The sequence below is a fragment of the Lissotriton helveticus genome, chromosome 3_1 (genome assembly GCF_964261635.1).
Source record: "Lissotriton helveticus chromosome 3_1, aLisHel1.1, whole genome shotgun sequence".
Lineage (NCBI taxonomy): Eukaryota > Metazoa > Chordata > Amphibia > Caudata > Salamandridae > Lissotriton > Lissotriton helveticus.
In genome coordinates this window covers 854,777,836-854,802,532 of record NC_136061.1, presented here as the reverse complement: position 1 = coordinate 854,802,532, position 24,697 = coordinate 854,777,836, and the positions used below count along the sequence as shown (strand labels likewise).

The following is a 24,697-nucleotide window of genomic DNA, read 5'->3' as shown; positions in this document are numbered from 1 at the left end:
ATACCTGTCAAGGTCTACCAAATTGACCATAAAGAGTGGGGAACGGTGCTCTCGCCGCTATTTAACTATGTATTTGACAGTGGTCAAATGCCAAATTCCTGGAAAGGAAGTATCATAATCCCGATCTTCAAAAAAGGAAAAAGAAACACACCGGGAAATTATAGGCAAATTGCCCTCATGGACGCTGCTGGGAAGATTTTTGCAGCAGAAATCCTGGATAGGCTGAAAAATTGGGCTTTCTCATTAGGTCTAATTCCTAAATTTCAGTCCGGATTTCGCCCACACCATTCTGTTACTGACAATGTAGCAATCTTCCAAACTATTTTAGATAAGTACGCAACAGGGAAAAAACAAACTATTTACGCAGCGTTCATTGATTACTCGACAGCCTTCGATCGAGTGGATAGACCGACCCTGTGGTTAAAATTGAGAATAATGGGGATCCCGGAGCAGCTATTACACCTGATAGTGAATCTACACAGTGACACCTGGTGCCGCGTCCAAATGGGAAGTGACAAGGGCCTATCGAAGGTAATACGAACATCAAATGGCCTGAAACAAGGGTGCCTCTTGGCTCCAATTTTATTCTCACTGTATTTAAGTGACATACCTTCCCAACTGCAGCAAGGGATATGTACTCCTCCTAAGATAGCCACTGAATATATCCATTCCCTGCTGTATGCAGACGACATAGTCATGTTTGACCTAACACCTTTCGGATTACAAAATCTTTTAGATATTTTATATAAGTACTCAAGGAAAAATTACCTAATTCCAAATACGAACAAAACAAAAGTGGTTGCCTTTTCAAAGCAGAAGAAAAGGGTACGGTACGAATGGAAGCTGGGAGGTGAGAAACTAGAACAAGTAAAGGAGTATACATATCTGGGTAGAATTTTCTCACAAAACATGAGTAACATCAATCAAATCAACCACCTGAAAAGAAAAAGTGATCTGCATGCTGGGGCCTTGTCACGCTTATATTCGGCGACTGGACATAGACATTTCTCTGCACTGATTCAAGTCTATCGAGCTAAAATCACACCGGTCCTGTCCTATGCATCGGAATATATTCCTCTAAATCAATGGTCATATATGGATTTAACAGAAGGAAGAATATTGAAAAAACTACTGAAGATTTCAACATCTACCCCAGTACAGGCATTGAGACTGGAATGTACCATCACGAGCGCATATGCTACAGCTATAGCGAGCATCATAAGGTGGGCCCATAATCTTCTTCTTTCAAAAGAAGGTACTTTAAGAAGATTGCTAAAAGTAGAAACATTCGAGAGTAGCTCTACTCATACTACCTTTATTAAAAATATGCGAGAGGCTCTACAGCTTGCAAAAGTCAATGTGGAAATTTTGTCTACGTGGTCACCAGCTCAACTCAAACTTTTTCTAAAAAACTTCACTCCCAAATTGAGCTACGAGATTGATCACTTTCATTGTAATAGTCTATCGTCATATAAATTTTATGTAGCCTCGCAGGAATACAAACAACGTCAGCCTTACCTAGAGTATACTCTTCAACATGGCGCAAGGCGTGCAATCATGATGTTGCGCCTTGGAACACTTCCTGTACAAACCTTCACTTCCTCTTGGAGGCCTGACAGCTCTGCCCTTTGTACCCTTTGTCAAGGAGGCAACCAAAATTTGGAACACTTATTTTTTATATGCCCTAATGCAGAAATTGTAAATGCAAGGTCAACATGTCTTATGCCCATCTACCGGTCCTGCAGGATCACTAGCTCACAAGACTTTTTATCACTATGTAAAAGCCCCCCTAATGAATTCGTTTGTTACAGAATTTTTAAGTTTTTGAAAATCTCATTGAAAATGTATTAATACGGAATGTATAAATGTATATTTTATTTGTGGTCCTCGTAAGAGTACCGTAACAAAAATAAAACTTTACTTTACTTACATTAATAAAAGAAGATCATTAATACGTGATTACATAATTATGCGTGAATGTTTTTTTAAACTGAGCATCTATGTAAAAAATGCCTTGGGGCAAAACAGATGCATTTATAACCATTCTTGACGTATGCTTGAATATATTATATAAAAAGATGCCTGCCCTCAATGGATTGCGCTCTAGATTAGGGAAGATATTTAAGAAGGAGTCAGTGGAAGCCTCCTATGAATTAGGGTGAAAGAAGATTGTAATGTGGTGTTTAAGTGGGACCCTTAGGATGTTCAGCAAGCTCTTTCTGCTCTAGCCTTCATGATCCCCACAACTAAATGTACCCTGGTACCTTTGGCACAGGTACCCTGGCCGGACCAGGGATACCAAAAGGCAAACTAGGGGTAGCACCTGCTACCAACTCTTTACAGTTATGACTACAATGATATATATGCAGCGGCAGCTCCTCCACTGAGGCGGAGGAGAGCCGACCCTCAGCTTTAAGAGCAGTACGAAGGAAAAAAAGAATGATAATAACAGAACCTTATTATTATTTTATTTTTTGTCTGGCTGCAAGCTCCATGTTAGGGTGGGGCGGGGCTGGGATCGTGTGACATCAGAGGGAGGAGGTGTGCTTGATGCACCATAAGTGTGCATGGCGGTTTGGCTGGCCGTCTTGGGCCGGCCAAATCGTTATGGCACTTAGCATGTTCTCCACCAGCTATATTGCACAGCCTGGGAGGAGAACATCACAGCCTTGCACTCCCTGTGTGAGCGCGAACCATGGCGCCCAGACCAGTCACGACGATGTTGTCATGCTGATGACAGCATTGTCATAATTTGCTTGGGGAGTCTGGGAGCCTGGGTGCTTCCAGGAGGCAGGATACAGTGAGGAGGGAGGAAAGGCAGCGGCTGGCAACCAGCAGATAAGTCTTCTTTTTATTTTATTTTTTATCTAACACCCTGCCACCATTCCCTACCAGCAGCCACTGGATATATGTGCTTCTTGTTTCGAAAACAAAGCAATGTATGAATTAGAGGTGCTTTTTAGGTCTGGCTTGATGGTTCACGAGCCTCCGACTGAACACAATATGGTCGCATTTCACCAGTGTGTACACAATATGGCCTGTAGCAGTAACTTACCCCAATTTTACGCCCTGTGATGTCGCCTAGTCTCAGGGGCAGCGTGCTCGCAGTGTTCTTCAGTAGGACGAAACTCTTGTGAGCAGCCTCCAGGGAGAGGTTCCGGTGGGCATCGCTCTGCACCAAGCTCAAGTTGAAGGCATTGTAGGGATTCATGTCCAGGGGATCAAACTCCCCCAGGCGCATGCGCGTATAGAACAGTGGGCGCACCCTCTCTCTGACAGTCTGCAGAAGGAGAGAGTAGACATTGACAAGAATGTGGAGCAGAAAGAGGAGACAGGTGCATCAATAGCATGGGAGCCTTGAACTCAAATAAGAAGCCGGCAGAAAGAAACCTTGGCAAAATCCAACAACTGGCACAGAAACAGGGCAGCGTCAAACGCAACAAGCATTGGCAAAACCAATAGGTCTCGCCTACGCAAGAGCTATTGGCTTTGCCAATATGTTTTAGCAATAATGAACATGGCTAAAGTTGGTGGCGTAAAGGAGTGTGGTGTGGAGTGGAGTGTTATGGAGTGCTATAGAGAGTCATGGAGTGCCGTAGAGTAAAGTCGAGTGATGTGGAGAGTCATGGAGTGGCGTAGAGTAAAGGTGAGTGATGTGGAGAGTCATGGAGTGGCGTAGTGTTGTGGAGTATTCTGTAGGAAGTAGAATGAAATAGAGTTAAGTGGAGTGTCGTAGAGTGGAGTTTGGTAGAGTGGCACTGAGAGGAGTAGAGTGTCTTAGAGTAGAGTGGAGCAGCGTGGAGTGTCATGTTCTGTCGCAGAGTGGCATAGAGTGTCGTAGTGTGGAGGGGAAACAAACTTTACAACGCAACTTTTACAACACACTACCATTACAACTAAACTTTTACAACGCAACATCCATTACAATGCATGCAATTACAACACAACCATTACAACGCATGACACTACAACGCACACCACTACAACGCATGTCATTACAACGCATGTCATTACAACGCATACCATTACAACGCATACCATTACCATCCAACACTTACCCTACTGTTGCACCCCCTGGAGTTAGAATAGTAATTTTTACCCGTACACTATCCAACACTTATCCTACTGTTGCACCCCCTGGAGTTAGAATAGTAATTTTTACCCCTACACTATCCAATATTTACCAAACATGCAATGTAATGTTATGCGTTGTAATGGTAGGCGTTGTAAAGGTATTATGCGTTGTAATGGAATGCGTTGTAAATGTAGTTTTTAAAATTTTGTTGTAATGGCATGCGTTGTAATTGAATGCGTTGTAATGGATGTTGCGTTGTAAAAAATGCGTTGTAAAAGTATGCGTTGTAAAAGTGTGCGTTGTAACGTCATACATCCAGTGTGGAGTGGCATAGAGTGTCATAAAGTGGCTTAGAGCAAAGCGAAATGGCATAGAGAGTGCTGCATAGAATGGAGTAGAGTGTTGTAGAGTAGAGTGCATAGAGTGGAGCAGATTGTACAGAGGAATGGCATAGAGTAGTGTAGAGTGTAGTAAAGTGGAGTGGCATAGAGTGGTGTGAAGTGGCAGAGTGGAATATTGGAGAAGAGTAAAGTGGCATGGAGTACCTTAGAGGGAGTTGCGTAGAGTGTCAGAGTGGAGTAATGTCATAGAGTGGTTTAGAGTGGAGTGGAGTGCTGTAGAGTGGTGTGGCATAAGGCTGTTTAGAGTATCCAAGTGGAATAGAGTTTAATGAAATGGAGAGTCAGAGTGGACTATTGTGGAATAGAGTGGCCTAGAGTGTAGTGGCATAAAGTACAGAGGTACATAGTAGATTGGCTTAGAGTGCATTGGTTTGGAGTAAAGTGGCATACAATGCGTTGGTGCAGAGTGCAGTGACCGAGTAGAGGGGTGTAGACTGCAGTGGAGTAGAGTGCAATGGCATAGAGTGGAGTGGGGTAGAGTGGAGTAAAGTGCAGTGTTGTAGAGCATATTGTTTCCGAGAAGAGTGAAGTAGTGCAGGGTAGAGTGCACAGGTGTAGCGTAGAGCAGCGTAGAGTGCAGTGGTGTAGAGTGAAGTAATACAGAGAAGAGTGGCTTATAGTGCATTAGCATAGAGTGCAGTTGAGTGGCACAGAATCGAGAGGTGCAGAATAGAGTGCAGAGTAGCGTGGCATAGAAATCAGTAGTGGAGAGTGCAATCTTGCAGAGTAGAGTGTCGTAGACTGCAGTAGAGTGCATTGGTGTAGAGTGCACTGGCGTATAGTGGTGCAGAGTAGAGTGGTGTAGAGAGCAGTGGCGTAGAGTACAGTGGTGCAGAGTGGCATAGAGTGCAGTGACTGAGCGCAATGGTGTAGAGTGAGGTAGCGTGTAATGGTGCAGAGTAGAGTGCAGTGGTGTGCAGTACATTGGTTTTGAGTAAAGTGGTGGAGTGTGCACTGGCATAGAGTGCAATGGTTTGGAGTAGAGTAGCATAGAGCGCAGTGGCATAGAGTAGAGTGGAGCAGACTAGAGTAGGTCACCATAGATTGCAGTAGTGTAGAGTGCAGTGGCGTAGCATCCAGCGACAGAGTGCAGTGGTGTAGAGTAGATTGTTTCAGAGTAGAGTGAAGTGGAGTGGTGCAGGGTAGAGTGCAGTGGTGCAGGGTAGAGTGCAGTGGCACAGCTTAGTGACGTAGAGTGCTCTGGTGTAGAGTGGATTAGTACAGAGTAGAGTGCACTGGCGTAGAGTTAAGTGGGATAGAGTACAGTGACGCAGAGGAGCAGGCGTTGAATGGAATGGTGAAAAGTAGAGTGGAATGGACTACACTGAAGTGGTGTTGAGTGCAGTGTCGAAGAGTGTCGTGGTGCATAGTAGAGTGGGTTGAGTAGAGAGGTGTAAAGAGAAGAGGTGTAAAGAGAAGAGGCGTAGAATGCAGTGTCAGAGTGCAGTGGTGCACAGTCGATTAGAGTAGCAGAGTGGACTGGTGTAGAGTTTAGTGGCATAGACTGCATTGACGTAGAGTGCAGTAGAGTGGCATAGAGTAGTGAAGAGTACAGTGCAGTGACGCAGAGTATAATGGTGTATAGTTCAGCGGAGGTGAATGCAGTGTTGCAGAGTAGAGTGTCAGAGTGCAGCGTTGGAGAGAAGAGTGTCGTAGAGTGCAGTGGTGTGGAGTGCAGTGGTGTGGAGTAGAATGGTGTGATGTGCACTGGTGTAGAGGGCAGTGGTGAGGAGTAGAGTGGTGCAGAGTAGAATAGAGTGGCGTGGAATTCAGTGCTTTGGAGTGCAGTGGCATAGAGTGCAGTGCCATAGTAGAGTATAGTGGCAAACAGTGCAGTGGTGCAGAGTAGATTGGCATAGAGTGCAGTGGTGAATTGCGTTGGTTTTGAGTAAAGTGGTGTAGAGTGCATTGGCATAGAGTGCAGTGGCAGCATATGAGGTGTAACAATGTAGAACAGAGTGGCATAGAGTGCAGTGGCATAAGGTGGAGTGGCAAAAGGTAGATTGTAGAGGTGTAGAGTAGAGTGGCATAGAGTCCATTAGTGTAGAGTAGATTGCTTCAGAGTAGAGTGAAGTGGTGTAGGGTAGGGTAGGGTAGGGTATAATGGTGCAGGATAGAGTGCAGTGTCAGAATGCAGTGTCGTAGAGTGAGGTGGTGCAGAGTAGATTAGAGTGGCTTAGAGTGGACTGGTGTAGAGTGCAGTGGCGTAGAGTGGAGTGGAGTGGAGTGATGCAGGGTAGAGTGGCTTACCGTGCAATGATGTAGAGTGCATTGGCGTAAAGCGCAGAAGAATGGTGTAGAGTAGAGCACAGTGGCATTGATTGCAGTGGTGCAGAGTAAAGTGGTGTAGAGTGCATTGGCATAGAGTGCCGTGACAGAGTGTAGCAATGTAGAGTGCAATGTTGTAGAGTGCAATGGCGCATAGTAGATTAGAGTGGCTTAAAGTGGACGGTGTAGAGAGAAGTAAAACAAGGTGCAGCAATGTAAAATAGAGTGGCGTAGAGTGCAGTGGCACAGAGTAGAGTGGTGAAGGGTAGATTGCAGAGGCATAGAGCGGAGTGGCGTAACATGGAATGGTGCAGACTAGAACAGAGTAGTTTAGGGTGCAGTGGCGTAAAGTAGTTTGCATCAGAGCTGAGTGAAGTGGTTTAGAGTGCAGTGGCATAGAGTAGAGTGTTGTAGAATAGAGTGTCGTAGAGTGCACTGGTGCAGAGTAGATTAGAGTGGCTTAGAGTAGACTGGAGTAAAGTGTAGTGGCGAAGAGTGAAGGGATGTAGAGTAGAGTGGCTTATAGTGTATTGGCGTAGAGTGCAGTAGAATGGCATAGAGTAGAGCACAGTGGCATACATTGCAGTGATGGAGAGTGGCGGAGAGTTCAGTGGCTGAGAGTGCATTGTTGCAGAGTCGAAGTGGCGTAGGGTGGAGTGATGCATAATACAGTATAGTGGTTCAATGTAGAGTGTAGTGGCATAGAGAGGAGCGATGCAGAGTAGAGTTGCGCAGGGTAGAGTGGCATAGAGTAGAGTGGTGCAGAGTTCAGTAGAAGAGATTGCAGTGTTGCAGAGTGAACTGTCATAGGGTACCATGGTGTATAGTAGAGTACATTGGCGTAGAGTGCAGTGACAGGGTATAATGATGTAGAGTACATTGGCGTAGAGTGCAGTGGCATAGAGTGGTGCAGAGTATTATGCCATAGAGTGCAGTGACATAGAGCATAATGATGTAGAGTGCAGTGGCAAAGAGTGTTGCAGAGTAGAGTATAGTGGCATAGAAGTAGGGATGCAGAGTAGATTGCTGTAGAGGGCAGTGGTGTAGAGTAGAGTGCAGTGGCATAAAATAGAGAGGGACAGAGTTGAGTAGAGTGGCGCAGATTGTAGTGGATCAGCATAGAGTGCATTGGTCCACAGTGCAGTGGCATAGATTGTTTTGCAGTAGAATGATGTGGCGCAGAGTGGAGTGGTGGAGGGTAGATGCAGTGACGAAGACTAGAGCAGTGTAGAGTGGGTTGGCATATAGTGCACTGGCCTTGATGTGGGGAGGCAGAGAGTAGAGTGCATTGGCATAGACTGCAGTAGTGAAGAGTAGAGAGAAGTAGAGTGAAGTGGTGTAGAGTAGAGTGGTGCAGAGTAGAGTGCAGTGGCATGGAGTGGTGCAGCGTAAAGTGGAGTATGCATGGTCTGGTAGCGCACTGCCATTACAGACAACACATTTTCAATTGAAATGACCATTATATTTGCACAGACGTACAGTTTTACTGATAAAAGAATACAGTGCACAAACAATGTGTGGAAATGTCATCACCTAATGTATTGAATATTTTAGTTCGTACTCAAATATTTGTTTCCTCCAGCAGACCCTCAGTAGCCAGCATGATTGTCACACAAATCGTCTTACTTGGAAGTCAGAGAAAGAAAAGTAAACACCAAGCTCTCTGGAATACAGATCCCGACATTTGACCTCTGACCTCTGTCTTAGGATGCATAGCAAATTCGACAAGATCAGAACAAGATTTAAAGGCTCGTTTACAGAAATCGAACACTGGTGGAAGGATACAGTAAATAAAATATGGGCAATGAAAGGGATGAACTCAAGCTGGGCAGCCTAAAACAAATTAAGCCAGCAAATAGAAATCAAGCAAATGTGAGTTAGAAACCACAAAGCCAATCATAAGCATTACCCAGGGAGGCTTTCTGAATGCCCACAAGAAGTTGTAAACAAAATCAGACAACTGCGCTGTCTGGTAGGCTTCGACCTAAAAAGCATGAACAGAACTGAACAGGAAGTAGGACTGCTTTGGAATCGTAGAAAGGACAAAAAGCCAATAAAGGCAGGGTAAACGTGAACTCTGAGTATAGTGCGAAAGGGCTTGAGAGGCACCAAAGCAAGAAAAACTCAAACGTAGACAAAAGACATGTTCATCAGTTGGGGGGGGGGTACCTTTAAACTGAGAGAGAAGGACAGACATACACTGGGAGCCTTAAAGAAAAATGCCACTGGAGTACAAGAAGCAAGATAGCCTCAAACAATTAATAGGCTTCAGCAAGAATATAAACCCGGCAGCCTCATGCTCAGAGGAAAGGCTCATCTCGAACCAGTATGAAAGTAGCCACGCATAAAGGGAAAGGGGTTTCCGTGACCCCATATGGAGGGCTCCACAAACTAAGAGTAAAAGATGGAATAACACAAGAAACTAGGTAGCCTCAAGTCAAGAAAACATGTCAGAGATAGCACCAAGAAGAAGGATAGCCTCGAGCTCAGAAATTGGGATGTAGCAACAAAAGCAGGGTCGCCTCAAACTCGAAATAAATATAGTTTGGAAGCAAAACCGCTTCAAACTCAAAAGAAAGGATGAGTTGGCACCTGGAGTAAGTTAACCTCAAAGAGAAGGAGAGGCAGTTACATTAACTATTAATTTTCATCCATAAAACACAACATTAGAGCCTGTGGCCATGAGACGAGGAGCACACCAAGACTCTGCAGCTGCTGTGAGGACTCTTGCTTACCTCCAGTGAGATATTCCCATGCGCCACCGCTTCCTTGATCGTCATGAAGACGTTGTCTGCCAGGTTTTTGGAGAGCTCGAGATTGCATCCGGCGTTTACAGAGGCTATGTTAAAAGAGTAAAGAATTTGTCACTGCTACATCTCTCTTTCAGATCAGGGGCTGCATAAAGTTTACTGTACAAATTCTTCTTAACCACATGGAAATGATCATTTTTGGACGTCAGGATGTTTAGTGTACAGAAGGAAACAACTATTTAGTTGACGCTGATTTTCCAATATATCTGTATTTATGGATTGCTGTGCGTGATTTTCGACTAATCTGCAGGTAAAAGTTTGTCCTTCCTCTGCCCCTATCCTTCCGTTCTTCCCTCATCCTTCCTCTACCCTCTGTTATTTCGAACACTTCTGCATTGAAGTGTCAATGTCAATTTTGATTGTTTAGTTAACAAAAACCATAACAATTTAGATATGAACAATATTCAGCAAAAGCCATTCAGATACTGAAATTAAATCAAAATTTATATTTACCGATCCCATTAAAATTATTTCTAAAACAGAGGTCCCTTCTATGAAGAAAAGGGGATTACAAGTACATAACAGCTTTGGAGAGCAATCCACCCCACCCACCTCCGAACCAAACCCCCCCTCCAACAACCTTTGCGCCTGAGACCCAATCACCACTGAAGACACCATCCGCCTGATGAACTCCATCCACTCAGGATCGCCAACCGAGCCATGTCCCCACCACATTTTCAACAAAGCAGACTCCATTATCGCTCCCCATCTCCGAGACGTCATCAACTGCTCCCTCAACTCCGCTACCTTCCCGGAAAGCTGGAAACATGCCGAACTCAGCGCCCTCCTGAAGAAACCCACAGCAGACCCCACTGAACTTAAGAACTACCGCCCCATTTCGCTCCTCCCATTCCCTGCCAAAGTTATTGAGAAAGCCGTCAACAGTCAGCTCGCCGCCTTCCTGAAATCCAACAAATCCCTCGACCCTTCACAGTCCGGCTTCTGAGCCAAACATAGCACCGAGACCGCCCTCATCGCTGCAACAGATGACATTCGAACTCTACTGGACAACGGAGAAACAGCTGCCCTCATCCTACTTGACCTCTCCGCAGCCTTCGACACAGTCTGTCATAGCACCCTTATACAACGCCTCAACAATGTCAGAATACAAGGAAAAGCATTGGACTGGATCATCTCGTTCCTCGCCGGAAGAACCCTGAGAGTCCGCCTCAACCCTTTTAGATCAGAGGCCACCGAAGTCATCTGCGGCGTTCCACAAGGATCATCACTCAGTTCCACCCTCTTCAACATATACATGAGTCCCCTCGCATCCATCGCACGCCAACACAACCTCAACATCATCTCCTACGCAGACGACACCCAGCTGATCCTCTCCCTCACCAAAGACCCAAACACCGCCAAAACCAACCTACACGAAGGGATGAAAGAAGTAGCAGAGTGGATGAAGAACAGCCGTTTAAAACTGAGCTCGGGGGGGAGGAGATACGCCAGCAACCAAGATGGCCGCATAAGCTCTCGGCTCCGCTGACCTCCGCCAGCAGCTCGTATATCCTGTTCTCAATCCTGAATTTGCACCAGTCTCCCGGGTTTGTGAAGTATTCCTGCTTCTAAAGGTGTGATCCCGAGCTTTTTATCTTGTCGGATGCCAAAGATACGCCGTGTTCCCATTCTCGGCCTACCATCGTGTGGAAGCCGGGGCCTCGATTTCTGGCCTATCCGGGTTGGAGTTGATCAACAACGGCCGCTGGACCTGGATTGAGCCCGGTCCCCCGGAGTGCATCGTTAACTGCTTGTCTGATGCTGACATTGTGAGCGGTATACACCGTGGAGACAACAGCGTGCCGCGCCTGTTGCCGTGTTCGGGGGTCCGGCGCCCGGAGACCCTGCCCTTCCCGGGGTTGACGGGCCGGGGCCCTCGCTGCCGGCGACGGTGTCGATCTGGCACGACGGGGAGCGGCCATTATTGTCATCGGATTTGCGTGGCCTGTTACCCCGGAGAAGCCGGCCTCCGGGGTTCGAATCCAGCTCTGCCTCTTCGTGAGAGGAGATGGGGCGGACGGAAAGTACGCCATCGCTTAGGGCCGTCATGGCCGCCATTGAGGCGCTCCATTCGCAATCCGCCGCTGTATTCCGGACACTGATCGTGCAAGTGGACGGTATCTTGGGGCCGGTACACGACTCTCCGTCTAGTCCGGATACATCTGTGGTACCAGCGATGCAATGTACGCCTGAGATCGAGGTCCCCGGGCAGAACCTGGCTTCACTGTGCTTTGCTGGCCCCCAATGTACACTCAGCGAGCCCGTGATCGTCGCTATCGTTCCCTGCTTGATCCTGCTGCCGCCCCGTATAGATATGGACTGTCTTCTGTGCTGTAATAAGTTCCACAGTGACTGTTGGGGAGATTTGCTATTTCTGGACACATTCCCTCATTCGTTATGTGGTTATCGTGACCTTCTCTCCCTTTGTCGCTCCTGCAACACTGATGTGGACTTTAATGAACGTTCTGCCTTTTCCTTTGTGATGGTGGTTCGAGTGCAAGAGACTCTCCTGAAATGCCGTACTGGTCAGGGTTGAACTTGAGGGCTTGGACTTGATTGTGTGGCTTGACTCACTGCCGGGATTGTCCCATGTAATGTGCTGGGAGCTGGGTGGTGCTTTGTTATACTCCCCGATTGATTTGTATATTTTGCCAAATGTTGGTTCGATTATATCTCGGGGTGGTCACGGCTGGCGGGGGGTATGGGAGACCGGGGGTGTGTTTGCTTTTACGATATTCCCTCCTCCATCTTTTCCCTTCCCTGGGGTTAGTTTAGTGGGCGACAGGCACGCTGCTAGTGGGTTAGGTCGTAGCCATCCGCAGGGGTGCTGGGTGGGGGGTTGAGGGAGGGTTTGTTACTTTTCCTTTCTTTTGTTCTATGACCTTTCTTTTTCCCTTTTCCCTTCTTCACAAGAAATGTGGCGTATTCTCCTGATTTTTATTCCTCATATTCGGGAATCGAGTGTCTGGTCTTCATATCCTGTATTCTGGGTGGGCGGGATTCGGCGATGTTTGCTTAGGTTAACAGTAACGTACTGTTCTACCTCTGCCCTACACTGCTATTGATGTCTTTCAGATGCTTGTACTTGTTCTGTATTTTCCTAATTGATTTGCCCGTCCGCCATTACGATATGTTCCTCCGAATGATGCCCGATATGTATATTTTCACTCTTGTGTTATAATTAATAAAAATATATATAAAAAAAAAAAACTGAACTCGGACAAAACGGAAGTCCTCATCTTAGGATCATCCCCCTCCGCCTGGGACGACTCATGGTGGCCACCGGCCCTGGGAAACGCATCCATACCAACGGACCACGCACGTAACCTGGGCTTCATCCTGGACTCCTCCCTCTCGATGACCAGACAAGTCAACGCCGTCTCATCATCATGCTTCAACATTCTACGTATGCTCAAAAAAATCTTCCGTTGGATCCCCACCGAAACAAGAAAGACGATCACCCATGCACTGGTCACAAGCCGACTGGACTACGAAAACACCCTTTACGCCGGAACGACAGCCAAACTACAGAATAAACTCCAACGCATCCAGAACGCCTCAGCCAGACTCATCCTAGACATCCCCCGCCATGCTCACATTTCCGGTCACCTAAAAGACCTCCACTGGCTCCCCGCCAACAAAAGAATAACGTTCCGTCTCCTCACCCACGCACACAAAGCCCTCTACAACCTAGGACCCGAATGCCTCAACACGCGCCTGTCATTTTACACCCCCACCCGCCAACTACGATCGTCCAATCAAGCCCTCGCCGCTCTTCCACGCATCCAAAGATCCACCATGGGGGGAAGATCCTTCTCCTACTTAGCGGCCAAGACCTGGAATTCTCTCCCCACCGATCTCCGCCTTACACAGAACCACCTCTCCTTCAGAAAACAACTAAAAACTTGGATATTTGATAAGTAAAGTACCCCCCCTCCCTCAAGCGCCTTGAGACCCTCTGGGTGAGTAGTGCGCTATACAAATTTCTGAACTTGAACAAGTTAGTTTTAGCAAACTGAGTTGAAAGTGCATGAACAAGAGGAGGGGTTAAAACCAAGTACTGGGTGTTTAAAGTGCGTGGTGCAAGAGGTTCATGTAATTTACAAAGAAGGCTACAAGCTAAAGTCTTGGAACCCTTAGGTTACAGCAGTGCAAGGTTATTTAACTTATGGTAAACCCTCCACCTCTCCAAGCACCAATGTTAAAAAGTGTCTCTTGGACTAAAGTGCATAGGTAGGATCGTGGCAAGGGAAGAGTGTGCCGCATGGTGCTTAAGTTTGCTCCACTCAGAGCTATCTCCTTGGAGCTATGAATAAGGCCGAGAATTATAGAAACAGTCAACCATTTCCCAGTTCGCCCCCGATGATAAAGACAAAGTGCTTCATACAATATATAGACCGAGAACCCCTCACCACACCAACTTCACATTTCAGGATTTCTGCGGTCAGTAGACCGTTATACGTTTTTGGGTAAAGGTGATGGACTGGGACTCGGTGGTTCGGAGTCAAAATTTACCTCAGACTTCTTTGTCGTATTTTTGATATCTTGATAAAGTTCTTACATCGGTTTGGGTGAAGCACAGCAATGAGGGCTCCAAGCAAGTGCCAACCGCCTGTGTCAAATAAATTGGTATCAGCAAGGATCTCCTGATGACAGAGAGTGGAACAGCAGCACAGGAGGTGCAACCATGATTCACACTTAAAATTGCATAGCCTGCAAGCCCCTTCCTTTCCTGGATGGGCCATGCAGGATTGAAATAGACCACTGGTAAACCCAGCAAGTTCATGTGAAAAATATCTCTGCACGCAGCCTAATAATGGCCCCTGATAGATATGATTGTGGCTTCCCTACCAAGTAGGAATTATTCAAGGGAAGCAAGATGCCAGAGGACTTTAGGGAGGAAGCGTCCAGTTGGTAAGAAGTTAATTTCATCGGATGTGGATTGTCCTTTTCCAGGCCGTATAGGAGACGGCGTCAGATTTGAAGTGTATTAACATCATGTCTGATGTGCAACAATGTACCTCAACTTCCTTCCACTTAAACAAAAAAATAAAATAAACAGTGTGACACTACATATGCAGAATTACAAGATATCATGAGGTGATGCTTGCACCAATATACACTATTATATATTTATTTACATTTGAATGGTATCATGCAGTATGTACTGGTGGCAGCAGTTCTCTGTACCATTTCTTGACGTGTTACGATGGGAAGTCTTTCAGACAGACGTTGACCAATGGATGCTGGTTGGCTGGTCACAGACACTTGACTTTCCAGACGAAACGCAGAGATGGAGTGGAGGTAATGGAAGGGACGAAGACTAGCTTTTAGACGGCTTGTCAAATTATCTGGTAATTAGCTGGCCTGAGATCTCTAATGGCTGCGAGTGTGAAAGGTGCAAAGATGGCAGAGCTGAAGATTAGTGTCATTGGAGAGAAGTCAGCAATCAGATACTGACCGTCTAAATGTACATGTTTGACTGACCAGGTTATCCATTTACACAGGAGATGGACAGGGAACAGCCAGGGGGGAGCTGCCTTGGTTTACCCTTTGGAATCCCTGTCACTGCCTTTGATACCCTGTGTGTCAGATACCATAACATCATCAGCAGAAACACAGTGTAAACAGAGCTCTGAACAGTCGCATTTACTGAAGTGCCCAATGCTTTTCTTTACACTCACCATCAAATCGAATGTTGTTAAGGGATCAATATTGTAATAAGGGGTATCCCTGTGATCTCATTGGTGGGCAAGGGATGCCTGCTATCATTAAAACTACCTCTAACTTTTTAGAGAATCAACTTTTGTGCAAGTGTTCATAAAACAACACGGGGATGCGTTTTCTGTTTATCACTGTTGTTTCACTGCTCGGTCACTTGTAATGACGAGATGACAGGGAGAGATAAAGTAAGCGACCAGCTTTATTCAATAAGAGATACGGAATGCAGTTGGAATAACGGCTTTAGCACAAGCCCCCACAACGTTCTACATGCACGCAGGGGGACATGGGCTCGGACACAGCAGGCAGGACGAGGGCGGGGAAGGGAGAAGACAGGGAATGGTCACAGCATGTTACATCTCCCATTTTTCCTAAGTAACTCTGGAATACATAGTTTCAAAACAAGCAAAGGAAGCACATACGTTTCTGCTTTCTCTAGAAGAGCTAATACATTGCATAATCCTTGAATCTTATGGGCGGAACAATTGTTCTCCTATCACGAATGGTATCAACAGGACCAGTGGCCACACCAGGAAGAGATACTCTGGGAATATCATCAATTGACACAGGAGTAGTTTTATCCCCACATGCTCCACCCATGCACCACTCAGCAGAGGACACCATACCATCGTCCTGCGAGGCACTGGGCCTGCTCACAGGCTCAGATACCCTGCTTCTTGCAACTTTCAACCCATTCCACCATTGACCAATATCTAGGAGAACGGCAGTAACCTTTGTTTTGACCACGCGCCTAGGTTCACTATACTTGCTCATGTTGGCCCCCTTCCTCGGATACTTCACTCTCACCACGTCACCTTCTTTCACGGACATCTTTCGTACAGCATTCCTTGTGTCATAATTTGTGGGCATGCGCTTCTGGAGCTCATCTACCAGACCTGTCATCTTGCTCTCATTTTCTTTATGGTTTTCATTTTCCCATTTTTTCCAAGCCAATGACCAATGTGGTTGCAAACGTGTGATCGCTGCCCTGCCCCTGAGGAGTTCAAATGGGATTCTACCAGTGGTACTGTGGGGGGAGGTATGGTATGACCATAACCTGGTGCGTAGTTCTGCCTCAACAGGAATATGAGACTTCAAGCCCATTTGTATGGATTCTTTAATCAGGCGATTGGCCCGTTCCATTGGCCATTGCCCTGTGGATGATATAAAGAGGATTTTACATGCTCTATGCCATTTTTTTTAAAGAATGAGACTAACTCAGAGGATACAAACTGCACTCCATTGTTGGAGACCAGTTGATGGGGAAAAACCTCTCTGCAAAATTACTCCTTCAGGAAGTTAATTACTTCACGTGTGGTGGATTGAGACACAAACTTGACTTCCACCCACTTGCTGAAATAATCAATCAGCACTATGGCATAACATAATTCCAGACTCAAGGCATTCATGGGACCTATGAAGTCAATGCCGACTTTGATCCACGGAGCTTCTGGTAGTTCAAGGGCGTCATGGGATAATGGCGTGTCGTCAAAGGTTTGTCAGCTTCAATGCACATTGAGCAGTGAGTAACAAACATATCGACATCACGATCCATGGAGGGCCACCAGTACCCTTCCCTCAACCTCTGTTTGGTGCCTGTCATTCCTACATGCCCTTTGTGGGATAAAGCCACCAACCTGCTTCTCCTGGACATTGGTGCTATTAAAGTTCCACCCCGGAGAATGACATCTTCAAAAACACCAATATCATCCTTAATTTTCCAGTAGGGTCTGTGTGTTTCGTCAAGTGCCCTCTCGCGTGGCCAACCTTTGATCACATATTTTTTTAAGTGTTTCTAACACTGTGTCATCTTTTATAGCTTCTAACCATTTTGATTTGGTAATGGTACCAATTGAATCATGACCTTCAAATAAGCATGCAAGAAGTACATCATCATCATCCATTTTGCATTCAGAATCATCTTCGCACGGGGCACGTGATAAATAATCAGCCGATATATTCACACAGCCGGGAATGTATTCCATCTTAACTTGATGCTCCTGCAATTTGCATGCCAACTTCGCAATTCTTGGGAAGACTGGCCAGAACCTTTTTCTCTCAAGAATACTGACCAACGATTTGTGGTCGGTACGGATAGTAAATTCCGTGCCCCACAGGAAACTTTTAAACTTTGTTACAGCCCAAACACAAGCCAATAATTCACGTTCAATTACGGAGTACTTTATCTCCAGGCCCCTTCGCTTCCTGGATGCAAATGCAATGATTTTCTCCCCGTTCTCAGTAATTTGGCTAAGCATAGCTCCCAACCCGACTTGGCTGGTGTCTGTTGTGACAGTGCTTTTTAACTTCTCGTCGAATGACTGCAGAGACAGTGCTTGCTCAAGTTCCATCTTAATGGTCTTTATGCTTCGTTCACATTCTTCATTCCAAATGAACTCTGCATCCTTCTTTACCATCTTCCGAAGCGGTTCGACCTTGGCTGCATAATGTTGTATGAATTTGGAATGGAATTCACACATGCCCAAGAAAGATGCCGGTTCATCCTTATTTTTTGGATTTGGTGAACAGTAAAAAGCAGAAATCAAGGAGGGTTTGGGTCGTACCCCATTTCCATCGATGAGATGTCCCAAGTACTCTACAGTTTCTTTTAGGAATTTGCAATTGTCTTTTTGCAGTGTAAGACCACTGTCCTGAATCCTCTGAAAAACTTTCCTCAGGATGACCAGGTGTTCCAATCCGAAGGGCAACCTGCAGAATTGATATGTTCCTTCTGGTGTGATGAATGCCGTGTATTTTTTGATTCATCTTGCAATTGTATTTGATGGTAGGCGGCGCTGAAGTCTAGTGTTGTGAAGATCTTCCCTTGACCTAACGTCATCACCATTTCGTTAATCTTGATCGAACGACTGTCTGCGAGTGGAATCGGCGGTAGGGCACTGGACTGGATCAAAAGCTTTCTCTCCAACCGCACCCAATCTGTCACCATGGGTGAGTTCAAGTCGGAGGAAGTTAACATTACCAAGGGGGTCCCGCAGGGTTCCTGTCTGAGCCCGACCTTATTTAATACCTATGTGGCTCCCTTGGCAGATGTTACTAGAGCTTTTGGATTCTGCCCAGTGTCCTACGCTGATGATACGCAGCTGCTCTTCCCTTTTAAACAACTTACCCCGGAAATTATACAATCTTTTTCCGATGGGATGAAGGCAGTTGCAAGGTGGATGTCTTCCAACTTTCTTCAATGTAATGTTGGAAAGACAGAGGTGATGCTCTTCGGAGAAGCCAGGGTACAATGGTCCCCCGAGTGGTGGCCTCCTGATTTGGGCCCAGTTCCTGAGCCTAAAACCATAATCAAGAACTTGGGAGTTAGATTGGAGCCGGAGCTGACCATGAAGCAAAATGTCAATACTACTGTGGGATCTTGCTTCCATGTGATCGGTCTCCTCCGTAGAATCTTTCCTTTCCTCCCTGACTCCCATAGGAAAACCTTAGTTCAGGCTCTGGTTATCAGCCGGCTTGATTATTGTAATGGTCTTCTGGCAGGTGCAAGTGAGGAGGTTTTGGATCGTCTACAGGTGGTGCAAAATACAGCAGCTAGGCTGGTGCTAAATGCACCCCCCAGATCCTCCTCCAAACCGTTACTTCATAAACTTCACTGGTTACCAATACGCCAACGAGTGAAGTTTAAGACTTGCTGCATTATCCATAAAGGCCTCAATCAATTAGGACCAGAGTATTTGGCTAATAAATTTGTCCCTTATGTCCCCACTCGTGCCCTTAGATCCAGCGACCAGTTGTTATTGAGTGTCCCTAAGATAACTAAATCTAGGCTTGGTGGCAGGGCTCTGTCTGTAGTAGGTCCCAACCTCTGGAACTCACTCCCGCTCTCATTGAGGCAATGCCATAACCACCTTCAATTCAGAAAATACTTGAAAACTTTTCTGTTTAGTTTATTTTAGCTAGCACCTCTGTAGGCTTATAGGAGCTTTATTGCACTTTTTACTTCATTGCTTCTTTTATCAGTTCTGTACCGGTTGTCTGCAGCGCGGAGATACTCCTACGGGAGTTTATTCATAGCGCTATATAAGCATGCAAATAAATAAATAAATAAAGAGGTTGGCAATCAACTACCACGTGGCGGTTCAGCTCCTGAAGGTCAATGCACAAACGGATCATTCTGTTAATTTCCCTCACGATAACCATTGGCGACAACCACTCAGATGTGTTGATTGGTTCAATAATACCATCCTTGCACCAATTCTCCAGGATTGTCTTGACTTTGGCGCAGGTTGATAAGGGTATATTCCTGGCTTTCTGTTTCACTTGGTATGCTTTATTCTTCAGGATAATCTGATGTTCAAAGTTCTTTAGGCATCCTAATTGTTAGTTGAACACCCCCTCAAATTCCTTGAGAATAGTCTCCAGGGCGTCCTCCTGAATTCTAAATACATACGGTGGTTGACAAGGATTAATCATCATTTTAAGTTTTTGTTGTTCCAGCCAACCCAGAATGTTCACATTGTAGTCCACTACAAAAACCTTTGTGGAGGTGTTCTTTAATTTAAACGACAAATCCGCCTTGAAGACCCCTTCTAATTTTATCTTGTATCTGCCATATGCACCTGGAATGATTCTGCTAGATTCCAACGGTGTCTTGTACTTGAGTCCGCTGTATGTGTCCTTAGATAGAATTGTTATTCTTGACCCGGTATCCACCAACATCTCGACATCTTCACTATTCACACCAATCTCACACCTTGGTTGGTTTTGTGCATCTTCATCTTTGATGATGGTGACCTGCAGCACCAGGTTCTCCAGTAGCTCATGCGAGTCTACATCGGACTTTGACTCGTTTACCGTGTAAATTTTTTTTAGAACGTGAAGTTCTGCAAACCTTAAGGAAATGTCCCATTTTTCCACATCCATGACAGATCCTGCCCCTCGCAGGACACTCTTTGCTAGTTGCCATATGCGCGTTGGATCCGCAACTATAACAATTCGGACTTCCAACATGAGTACTGGGGTTTCTAGGCCAAGGGAAATTCTTGTGTGGTTTGTTGGATGCGGAATACTCCTCCTTCCGCACAAGATTGACACTCACTTGTTGGTTATCTGGTTTGCGCAGCAATTTAACACCTTTGGCCGATCTTTCCATGCTTTTGATGGTAGAAACCACTTTTTCTAGGTTTGGATTCTTGTGGCATAACAACTTCACTTGCGCCTTTCATGTACGTGGTACGCATCATCACCTGATCCCGTATCATCTCATCTGCATCTTTGAATGCACACGTAGCAAACATTCTCAATGTTGCGATGTAAGACTCAATCGCTTCACCTGGTGCATGGTACCTGTAGTAAAAGTTATATCTCTCCATTATCACACTCATAGTGGTGTCAAAATAGTATTTCATTCTCAATTTGGCCTCCTTAAATACATCCCATTCTTGATCCCCTTCCTCTTTTTCAATTGGAGTTATGTGGTTGAATAATCTCCTTCCTTCTGCCCCCAAACAATTGTACATTATTGCTTGTTTTCTCGTAGGATTATATTCAGTGCCATCAATTGCCTCCAAATGTTTCTCAAAACATTTTACCCACTGTGACCAATTTTCCGCGGGTGGCCCAGGGACTTCTAGGAAGGTGCTGGGCATTGCCACCACATTCATTATTCCAGTCATTCTGACACAGTGCAAGCATTTGTTAGGAAGATGCTTTAAATTTCATGAAGCGAAGGTTAAGAAGGCGTCAGGCTCTCTCCGTTGGCCGTTTATGGTATTTTCTAAGTTGACAGCCAGAAATGTCACTTCGCTCATGTTTCGTTGCAGCTTCTCCCCGGGGCTGACAAGGATGAGGGAAGGCAAATGGTGTGAGGCTGAGGAGTTGATGAGCGTCACACAGAGGCGGAGCGAAAAGAGGAAGTCCGCCTCACAAAACACTCGGTGGGAGAGTGTACAGGACGTCAGGAGCCTCTGGTGTTTGCCGTGATCCAATGATAGGTCCTGATCCCGTGATCGTCGTCAAAATTAAGATGTAATGACGAGATGATAGGGAGAGATAAAGTAAGCGACCAGCTTTATTCAATAAGAGATACAGAATGCTGTTGGAATAACGGATTTAGCACAAGCCCCCACGACGTTCTAAACGGGTGCCGGGGGACACACGCACGGACACGGCAGGCAGGACGGGTTGGGGAAGGGACAAGACAGGGAAGAGTTACAGCATGTTACACACTCCAGTCTTTTTCCTCCGCTTAGTTGGTCGGGGAGGGGCATACTAGGAACAGAAGAGGCTTCCTAGGTTCAAAGATGCTACTAAGGTAAAAAGAGAATTTCAAAGGGCCTCAGTGCAATGGCCCAAAATGGCTGCTTCACAGGGGAGGCAGGAGGGACAGCGGCCACACAATCTCTCTTGCAGGATAAGATGGAATTCCATAGGGATAGCTGGGACTTCTTCCGTTCTCTAGCTGCTAGCGTCTTTGCTGCTTTAGTCTCCTAATCTGAGGCTAGCTGTTCCTGTAACAGACAAACTGTGCCAGAATCTACTAATTTTTTTCAGCTTCCCAGACCAAGATGGCTTACAGATTGCTAAAAGGGCATGGATTCCAAAGCCCAAGATGGACTCTTGCATGAATTATAGTGTGAACTGAACTATCATCACTGCCTGCAAACATGCTCTGTCATTCTTTTTTTACATTTTTTTTAGAAAGTATCTTTATTAACATTTGAAACAATTATGACAAGACATTCGGACATTCTCGGAGTTATACACAAAGTGTAATCATATATTTGTAGACACAAGGGTAACTGGACCAAATACGTTCAACGCCTGTGTATTAATCCCACAGTTAACAACTTAGTCCCATCGACGTGAGCTCTGTGGTATCGATCCTCGTTCCTATAAAGCCTAATTCCTTAGTCCAAGTCTTCATTACATTAAAAAACATTCCTATATCAAATAATCTCAACCTCTATCCTCTCCCCCCATAACTGTACCCTACCCCTCCCATATCTAGCGTGCATCTCTAATATAAAATCTGTGTCTTTGCTATTTATTGATTGCACTGCGCTATCCAACATGTCAAGGATGGGCACTCTCCTCTTTACCTCAGTTGCCTTCTGGCCCACTTCCTGACCGTACAGTTCCAGTGGCCTCCTCATGTGGTTCCTCATCCCCCCTCTCGCTTTTGAGGTCACCTAATGTTGCCCTCCATGCCCTCCGATCATCCTCTACCTTTCTTTGGTTTGTTTGAATTTCCTTTAGGTTATGAAAGAGAACATGCAAGAAAATGTCTTGGCTATGTAAAGCAACTGGTGGCTCAGTCACATCATGGCAATACATTTCTCATAGGAGCTATAATACCTTTAGAAGCCTTACCAGTGACTAGGCAATAAAAAGGATATATAAATATAGCGTAATCACTTCAGGGGATGCAAAATAACTATTTTTCAAAAACGTTGATTAGAAGTAAGTCAAGAAATAAAATTTACAATAGAAATTTACGTGAGATTTAGAGGTTTTATCATATTCTAAACATGTTTTCATCTCAGGAATAGTAGAATCCTAACGCCCTGAGACAGGAGAATTGTGACCGAGCATCCTTTTAACATTTCTCTTTTATGATACTCTTGGAACCAAATAATTTAGAATTATTTTCACTAGTAGTTCAGGTTATGAACAATAGAACCTAAAGGCATGCTCTCTGGCCCCATATTGGCAATCATCTTTTGTTTGCATAATCATGTAAATAGATACTACCCCTTCTAGTTTCATGCTTATTACTTCTTGCTAGGGAAACTTACTGCTATGTGTAAATATATACTAAGGGTTTCTCTAACTTCTTTATGGGGAAATTGTTCTTTAACGTTTTGTTCTCAGTGAAAATGTTCTATTCTAACCTCCTGCCTGGCAATTTGTGGTGACACAGACAAAGGGCTGCAGCTGAGCTGGGTTGGCTATAAGGGAATTGTGTAAAATAGTTGTTTTTTTGTATGCTGTGATGTGTACGTCTGTTAATCTCCACCAGCATTTCAATACTTGTGACAATATCTACTACTGTGTCCATACTCACCAATGGCAGTCTCCAGGAAGGAGCTTGTGTACTTGTGTGCCCGTGAGATGAATTCCAAGGCCTCTTCATCGCTCACCACGTACCCCTGGAATCCCCATTCCACACGCAGAATGTCAGTCAGAAGCTTTGCGTTGGCACAGGCAGGTACTCCATTGACTCTAGTGGAAGTCATCATAATGTCAGAGTAAGAATGCCACTGCGTAAAGAGGAGTAGAGGAAAGCACTGCTTGGCCCAGAATAAGTCACCTCCCAGTCTTAAGAGAAGGCTAAACTGTAAAGCAGATTATCTTAATGTTACTAGACACGTTTCTCCCAAGCACCCTCACCAACCCAGATTTTTCTCCAAGCCTTCTCAAGAATAAGTCCACTGATTCCTGCTTAAGTTACAAGTAGGGACCATCCTTGCCCAAAGTCATCAAGGTTGGAGGTTTTCCACCTAATGCAAGGATACATTTGGATGTACCTAATCCACGTGTATGGGCATCTTTGGAACCTACCTGGTGCCCTTTGCATCTGTTACCCAAGATCGAAGCCTAGTGTTGCATTGCATACAGCCAATCCTGAAATTCAGTGATGTGCACCTGTTCCTACTCTTGCCTAAAATTAAATTGAGGGGCGGTCACCACAAACATTGTGGAACACCATAGAATGAGAAGGAGGGCACTGTAGAGGGTGTAGTGTTTAAGAGCCCATGGGTGAGCCTTTGACAGCTCACCATCACTACCACAGAGTCAAGTGCAGAAAGAAAGTATTTGGCCCAGTTTGGAGAACCACTGTAGGATGAGACCCAAGACACTAGAGTCAAACAACCCCAACCACTAGAGTTGTGGCCCATTAGCCCCCTGTCTTCCCTGTGTCCCTACCCAAACAGGGTCTGACACCTCTCATTGTAAAACTGTGAGAAAGCACTTCACTGGATCTGTTCTGAAAAGCATAGACTGGTCACTTTCCTGTGGTTGTGTAAAATGTAACAAACTAGATGTTGTTAGGAGCAGAGTCGTGTGGAAGGCTGGAGGCCTGTTTGCAGAGACTAGTCCCTATGTGACCCGTCTGGAAGGGCTACATGAAGAGTTAGGGTGGAGGTGTGCTCGGGAAGTACTGTGGGACTCCCATACCTGTTATAGCTGCACATGACGCTGAAACTCCCCGCTTGCACACAGTCCTGGAACTGAGGAAGGAACGTCATCCTCAAGTCACGCTCCTGCACCTGTTAGATCAGGGACACAAGAGGAAATGTCTGGTTAGGGTGTGTCCACTATTTTGTGTAATATCACTCCTGCAGGACAGGGGCACTGATATCTCATGTGAAGGTGCACGGCTGAATCGGCTGTTCTCAACTTTGGTACAAATACTGCGTATTGTTTCTGCTGTCATCCCATTATTAGCAAAAGGGATG

General features: G+C 45.5%; 1 protein-coding gene across 2 annotated transcripts in view; it reads right to left on the bottom strand.

The window, feature by feature from the left end:
* The window catches only part of LOC144823038 (uncharacterized), a 203,833-nt gene that overhangs the window by 81,463 nt on the left and 97,673 nt on the right, over positions 1–24,697 (bottom strand). For both annotated transcript variants that reach the window (XM_078681181.1, XM_078681182.1), the window contains exons 6-9: positions 24,417–24,508; positions 23,302–23,459; positions 9,480–9,583; positions 3,056–3,280 (exon numbers count right to left, since the gene is read on the bottom strand). In XM_078681181.1, coding sequence (XP_078537307.1) covers positions 3,056–3,280; positions 9,480–9,583; positions 23,302–23,459; positions 24,417–24,508 — 579 coding nt within the window. The remainder of the gene's footprint in view (positions 1–3,055; positions 3,281–9,479; positions 9,584–23,301; positions 23,460–24,416; positions 24,509–24,697) is intronic.